At 36.8% G+C, this 7,468-nt stretch overlaps 1 protein-coding gene across 1 annotated transcript in view; it reads right to left on the bottom strand.

The window, feature by feature from the left end:
- Positions 1-897: 897 nt before the first annotated feature.
- Positions 898-7,468, bottom strand: part of LOC108300239 (solute carrier organic anion transporter family member 1B1) — a 122,852-nt gene continuing 116,281 nt past the window's right edge. The window contains exon 16 of the mRNA XM_017522945.2: positions 898-2,937. Within this exon, the coding sequence (XP_017378434.1) occupies positions 2,727-2,937 (211 nt within the window). The 3' untranslated portion in view covers positions 898-2,726. The remainder of the gene's footprint in view (positions 2,938-7,468) is intronic.

Here is a 7,468-nt window from a genome sequence, read left to right as displayed (position 1 = left end):
CACCCCAAGCCTGGTAATGCTGTGGTTTTTGCAGAGCTGTAGCGGTACCACCTTGATGGTCTTGAACAACATCCAGAATTCTCTGGATATCCAGGCAGAGATTCTTGTTCTCTTGCTTAATTTCCCCCAAACATACAGTCTTTCTCTATGTTCTGAGCCACGTAAATCTGGGTTTGGAGTGGGATAAGCACCACTGTGGCCTTCAGAACTATGACTACATTGGGTCACACCTAAACCCAGCACATTTCTGAGCCTCACCCAAGGTCTGCTGTTAACTAATCTCTGACTATTGCCTATGTTTGTCAAGACATTGGGGCTCTACAATCAGCAGGCAGCAAAGCCAGCAAGGCCTGTGTTCTTCCTTTCAGGGTGGTGAGGTGCCCTAGGCCCCATGTGGGTCCAGAGATGCCATGCAGGAGTCAGAAACTGGAGTCAAAAATCTTAAAGTCTACCTGGTGTTCTATCATATTGTGGCTGAGCTATCACTCAAACCACAAGGCTCAGGTCTTTCCCACTCTTCCCTCCCATTTTCAAATGCAAGGGAGCCTCAACCCACAGCCACAACCACTTCAGGCCCACAGGGAGTACTAACAGACTACTGCCAATGTTTCCTTAAGGGCAAGGGCCCTTTAATCAGCTTCTGTTGAATTATGCCTGGCCTGGGATTCAACCTTCAGGACAGTGGGCTCCCCTCTGGCTGAAGGCAGGTTCAGAAATGCAATCCAAGAGTCAAGTCCTGGAATCAGGGACATCAAGAGTCTGCTTGGTGCTCTAACCCCTGTGATCTCTCTGGTATCTAAAACCAGCAAGTCTTAGAGGCTCACCCAAGGCTCTCAGCGTAGTACATGGGTATCAATATTGTTGTTTATTGTTGATCAATAAGAGACATACCAGTCTAATGATTGATTTTTATTTTAATTTTCACCAAAGCCATTTATGTACAAAGTTGTAAAAATAAGATTATAGCAAAAATCTCATATTGAAAATTAGTTTTTCTCTGCTTATTACTACTTTCCAGAGGCAAGTATTTCCAACTCTTTTTAGCTATTTCTCCTATTTGCCTCCATATTTCTAATACTTTTAAGTATAGGTTGATTCTGTGATCTTGCTAGTTTTTATTCCTGGCACAATTTGTTTTAATGAACTTCACTTTATTGCACTTCACATATTTTGGTGGTTTTTTTTTCTTCAAATTGAAAGTTTGTGGCAATCCTACATTAAATAAGTCTATTGACATTATTTTTTCAAAAGTATGTGCTTTATGTCCCTCTGTCCCATTTTGGTAATTCTCACAATATTTCAGACTTATTCATTGTTATTGTATCTGTGATAGTGACCTGTGATTAGTGATCTTTATGTTACTATTATAGTTGATTTGACTTGACGCTATCCATGCCCATATATGTGGAACTTAAACAATAAAGTTGTGTGTGTTCTGAACGCTCCACCAACCAGCTAACTATTGCTATATCTCTCTCCATCTCCTTGGGCCTTCCTATGCCATGAGACACAACAACATAGAAATTAAGCCAATTAGTAACCTTACAAGACCTTTAAGTGTTTGAGTGAAAGAGTCACACATCTCTCATTTTAAATCCAACATTAGAAATTATTGTTTAGTAAGGAAGGCAAATCAAGAGGCAAGATAAGTCAAACATTAAACAGTTAGCCAAGTTGTGAATGCAAAGAGAAAGTACCTGAGGATAATTAAGAGTCCTACCTCAGTGAACACACAAATAATAACAAAATGAAACAGATTTATTGCTAATATGGAGAAAACTTCAGTAGCCTGGATAGAAGATCAAAGCAGCCAGCACGTTCCCTTAGGCCAAATATAATCTAGAGCAAGGCCCTACTTCTCTGTCATTCTATGGGAAAGCTGAAAAAGAAAAAAGCGGTAGAATTTGGTTCATGGGGTTTAACAAAAGGGGCTGGTTTCAATACCTAAGCACAAAGTGAAGAAGCAAGTAAGTGCTGATGTAGAAGCTGCAGCAAATGATCCAGAAAATCTAGCTAAGAGAAGTATGAGAGTTGCTACATTAGTCAAAGTCAGTTTTTCCTAATTCATTATCATGGGTCTAATAAAAACTTAACACATAATAAGTAATATGTTGTTTGACAATCATGGCTTGCAAATATTTGAATGTCTTTACTTCCTCAACAATATTTAAATATATTCTAAATTTATTTAAACAAAAAAGTTTTGAATTATACATTAATAAAGTCTGTGAAATATATGATTTTATGTGAGTAACAGATATCATTACAGCATACATCCAGGTTAGATTTCAGGCCTCAGTATCATAGTTCAAACTGTGTGTTTGTTTAATAAAATAGACATTAGGCATTTCTCTTTACTTAGGCTATTAATCTACCTCCTCTCTTTTTACCTCTACCCATATTCTACTCATTTGTTTTATTAAGAGTTACAATTACCTGAGCAAGTATTTTTTCTTCTATTACACAATAACCATGACTCTCGCTTTAAATTTGTATGGATCATATAGTCTAATCTTAACCACAAATACATAACTATAACCTAACAATGTATACTATTATTTTTTTCTACATAGTTTGTTTTATTATAAATTCATAGCCTTATTTATACTTCCACTATAAGAGATGTGGAAATTGTTAGTGAAAGGACCAGGAACTCCTCAAAAATGACATGCAATGCTGTTTGGAAACATGAAAGCAGAAGTGTGTTTTTTCTTTTTTTTCACCCCTTAATAATGTGTTTTACTATCTGCCCCAGCAGAAGGGACAAGTTGTTGATCATTATTTAAGGATTCTAAGTTTGCTTCATCCATGACACTTCCATTTTCTGATGCATTGATATCTTTCTCTTCATATTTTTTCTTCATGGCATAAATTAATACAATATATAAAACAAATGATGAGACTCTTAATATTGAAGACAAGCCCAAGAAGACAATTCTGTGGAAACAGCCAAAATAAAACAATAAATCATTTAAAATTGTGTTTCATAACTTACAATGTTTGCTCTAGTGTGCAGATCCTAAAGAAAAAAAATAAAATTATGAGTAAAAATATTAAGACAATAATTCTAATGATTCTTTTTATTGGGGAATAATGATATTTTATCATTGTAAGAGGGTTATGAAGCCATAGAAACTAAGCTTCAGTTGCCTCTAGCTTTCTTCATGGAAGGAAAAAAATATATACAACTCAAGCCCTCTTAAGCCATCCTGTCACAACTACAGTTATGGGGAGAAACTGAGAAGTATGTTTGAAATTTATAATCTAGAGGTCATTGGATTATAACTAAAATAATAAAATCTAAATATATGACTATAGGATGTTACCCCTTCTCCAGCACCTTCAAACATATTAATAAAGGCTTATCAAAGCAGTTCCTTTTACTGAATGCATTATGTTTAACTGTAATGAAAAAAAAATGCCAGTAATACCAAAAGTGAAAAAACATAGATTGAATAAATTAAGTAAGCTTAAAACTAGACTTAGATATGTCAGGGCCATGGAAATTTTCAAAATGGAATTTAAGAGAACTATGATTAATATGTTAAGTGTTCTAATCAATAAAGTAGACAGCATGCAAGAACAGATGGGTAATGTGAGTAGAAGATAAAAATTTTAAGAACTTAAGAAAAATGCTAAAAATAAAAAATTCTGTAACAAATAAAGAATGTCTTTGATGGGCTTATTAGTAGATAGAAACACAGCTGAGGAAGACTCTCTAATTTGAAGATATATCAATGAAAGCCTACAAAACTGAAAAGCAAAAAGAAACAAGGCTAAAAAGTAAACCAATTTAAATTATGTAACAATTTTGGGACAATTATTTAAGTGTGTGCAATGGAAATGTTAGAATAAAAACAAAGAAAAAAGGAGCAAAAGAAATATTAAAAAAGTAATTACTGGCCAGGTGCAGTGGCTCACTCCTGTAATCCCAGTAATTTAGGAAGCCAGGCAGGCAGATCACTAGATCAGGTGTACAAGACCAGCCTGACAAACCCCATCTCTACTAAAAATACAAAAATTAGCCGAGCGTGGTGGTGTGCGCCTGTAATCCTAGCTACTCAGGACGCTGAGGCAGGAGAAACACTGAGATAGGATGCGGGGGTTGCAGTGAGCTGAGACAGTACCATTACACTCCAGCCTTGGTGATAGAGTGAGAATCCACCTCAAAAAAAAAAAAATACTAAAAGTTTCTCTTAATGTCATACACTACATCACAGATCCAGGAACCTTAGAAAATGCTAAGAATGATTTATCCTTTGAGTTACAAATAATTCAATTACATTCCCTAAGTTATTTAAAAATATCCAAATAAGTTATCATTGACCAGAAAAACTACATGTAGGTGTGTTATTTCCAAATTACAGAAAGTCAAAGATAAAGAAAACTTTATCCTAAAACTAACCAGAAGGAAAAGCAAATTTTATCTATAGAAGAGAAAATATTATATCAGACTTCTCTTCAGAAACCATGCAAGCAAGAAGAGTGGAGTGAAATGTTTAAAGTCTTAAGAGAAAGAAATCCCAACTTAAAATTCTGTACTCTGTGAAATTCTTTTAAAAGTAAAGTAGAAATAAATACATTCTCAGACAAACAACAATTGAAGGAATGCTTTTCCTGTACATCTTCCTTGTAAGAAATGTTAAAAGAAGCTTTTTAGAGAGACTCATATAGATCAGAAACTTGATATACATAAAAAAGATAAAATAAAAATTTATAATTATATAGTCATATAAAATCAGTCATATAGACTATTCAATTAAAACTACAACAGAAGGAAAAAAGAGAAGACAAAAATAGGATCAGAGAACAAGTATAACAAATAGAAAATAGTAAAATTATGATCACCATTAGTCTAACAACATCAGTAAACCCTTTTAATGCCAGTAATCTAAACGGACCAATTAAAAGACTGAATTTGTTAAAGGATTAAAAAGAAGAAACAAACTATACGCAGTCTCTAAGAAATCTACTTTAAAGATGAATAGATTAAAAGTAATTACATGGAGGAAGACATATCATTCTTCTACTGACAAAAAAAAAAAAAGAAAAAAAACAAGTTCTTTTCTAGATGGCTGACTGGGGATATCAAATTCCAGTTCTCCTCAGAAAGATCAAAGTTACAGGTGAATAAGGAAGTTCCAAATGAAAAATGAAGAAAGCGAGCCAGGAACTCGTAAAGCACCCATAAGCAGCAGCTGTGGTGCAGTAAAGAAAAGCAGCAAAAGCCTGGGAGCAGTCAACCCACAGAGAACCTGTGAAAAGATAGGTAAATGTAATTCTCTGCTCCCCTCACACCTCTGACAATCTGCTGACCACCAAATTGTTGGGGATTTCCTCTGCCCTCTTGACCCTGGGGTAATGCTATTTTTGGCAATTTTGGAACTTCCCAAGGATAGACAACTGGGTGGCTAGCCTGCAGAATATGGCTGCACCAACTTCCCATCTAAAGGAAGCAGGTGCCATACTGTTTGTGCATCTATGGTATGCCACTGCCCTGCCTGAGGATTCTCCATCTTGGAGTCACCACACCAAATCCCTGGCAAACATATACAACAAATGGCTACTTTGGCAGGCCCAGGGGCCAGAGAATTTTGGGGAAACAGCAGGACCTCTGGAGATCTAACCCTCAATGTGTTCCTCCCCTAAGGGAGTGGGGAGTGTAGCCCACTATGTCTTCCCTTGGGACAAAGAGAATGTAGGCATAGCACGAATTACTGAAGAAGGCAGTACCAACACTCAGGAATGAATCTGGATAGAAGGTAATCTCCTACCATCTCCACTGTACACTGTTATGGATGCAACAGTGGTTCCTCCTGCTGGGGACTGGCATGTGTGCACCCAGATAAAGCATCTTCTTTGTTTCTAAAAGTGAAACCTGCATTGCTTGGGCTTACATGACGGACAGGATCCAGCTACCCCACCCTGCACATAACAGTAGTAATCTAGTGATGGAGGACAGACAGGTCATGGAGTTGCCTGCTCTGGACTTGGGAAAGAGGGTCCACCCTGGACCCATTTTTATGATAGTCACTGGAAGAGCATGTCTCCAGCCTGCAGCTGCACTGTGGCCAGGAAACAGAGGACAAGGTCTTTGCGAAATGACGGTCATGAGCCCTGTATTGGGGCAAGAGAGTGAGGCAGATTATGTTTCTGCCAGCCAAGAATGAGAAACTAGTGAACCTCCCCTGCCCATTTCCACCAAATTTTACACACCCATACATGATTTCTTTATGCCACACCCTATCAGGGCCAGGGCAAGTGCTTCAACTCAACTTCACTCTAACTCAGGACAAATTGGATGTTACTCTTAAGCACCATATACTGGATTGCAGCCTGAACTGTCTACCAAATTAAAAACGTGCCATCCAGGAGAATTGCCTGAACCCAGGAGGCGGAGGTTGCGGTGAGCCAAGATCGCGCCATTGCACTCCAGCCTGGGTAACAAGAGCGAAACTCCATCTCATAAAAAAAACAAAAAACAAAAAAAACGTGCCATCACAGCCATACCACCCTGAATGCGCCCGATCTCATCTAAAAGCATGCCATCAGAAGGACTTAGAGCAAGACCCCAAGATAAGATTCCTGAGATTTTCATACCCTCAGCCCCACAGGAGATAGTGTGTCAGATCTTATGTCTAATATATCATAAAAACAAGTAACATCTAAGAAAACAACTGTACAGAATCTATCCACAACCAAGGGACCCCCTACTAAGCCTTGGCCTTATGAAACCCAGAAATGAGGCTAAACCATCATATGCAACATACACCACAGTCATATCTTCAAGAAAAGAAATAATTAAAAAATTAAAATGTCCTATTCAAACAATGGAAAATTCAAAGTAAGAAGTGTCAGCTTCCTCAAATAAGAAGAAATCAGCACAAGAACTTTGGCAGAACAAATAGAATATCTTGACAACTCCAGAGGATCACACTAGCTCTCTAGCAATGGATATTAACCAGATTGAAAAGTTTTAAATAACAGATAAAGAATTCAAAATACAAATTAGAAGAAAGCATCATAAGATCTAATAGAAAGTTGAAAACCAATGAATGAAACCAGAAAAACAATTTAGAATATGAAAGTTGAGATGGATATAATAAGAAAACACCAATAGAACTTCCAGAATTAAAAAAAAAAATTATCAAAAGAATTCCAAAATACAGTTGGAAGCTTTGGCAATAAATTAGACCAAGCGTAAAAAATAATTAAAGATCTTTGTGAAGTTAATTGAGTGGCTTAGTCTTCCAGCCTATGTCTTTCTCCCATGCAGGATGCTTTCTGCCCTCAAACATCAAACTCCAAGTTCTTCAGCTTTAGGACTTGGACTGGCTTCCTTGCTCCTCAGCTTGTAGATGGCCTGTTGTAAGACCTTGTGATCGTGTGAGTTAACACTCCTTTATAAACTCCATATATATATATATGGGAGTTTATATATATATATATATATATATATATACACATA

The sequence above is a fragment of the Cebus imitator genome, unplaced genomic scaffold (assembly GCF_001604975.1).
Source record: "Cebus imitator isolate Cc_AM_T3 unplaced genomic scaffold, Cebus_imitator-1.0 Scaffold25, whole genome shotgun sequence".
Classification (NCBI taxonomy): domain Eukaryota; kingdom Metazoa; phylum Chordata; class Mammalia; order Primates; family Cebidae; genus Cebus; species Cebus imitator.
The sequence above is the reverse complement of the archived record's forward strand: the minus strand, read 5'-3'. Positions and strand labels throughout refer to the sequence as shown.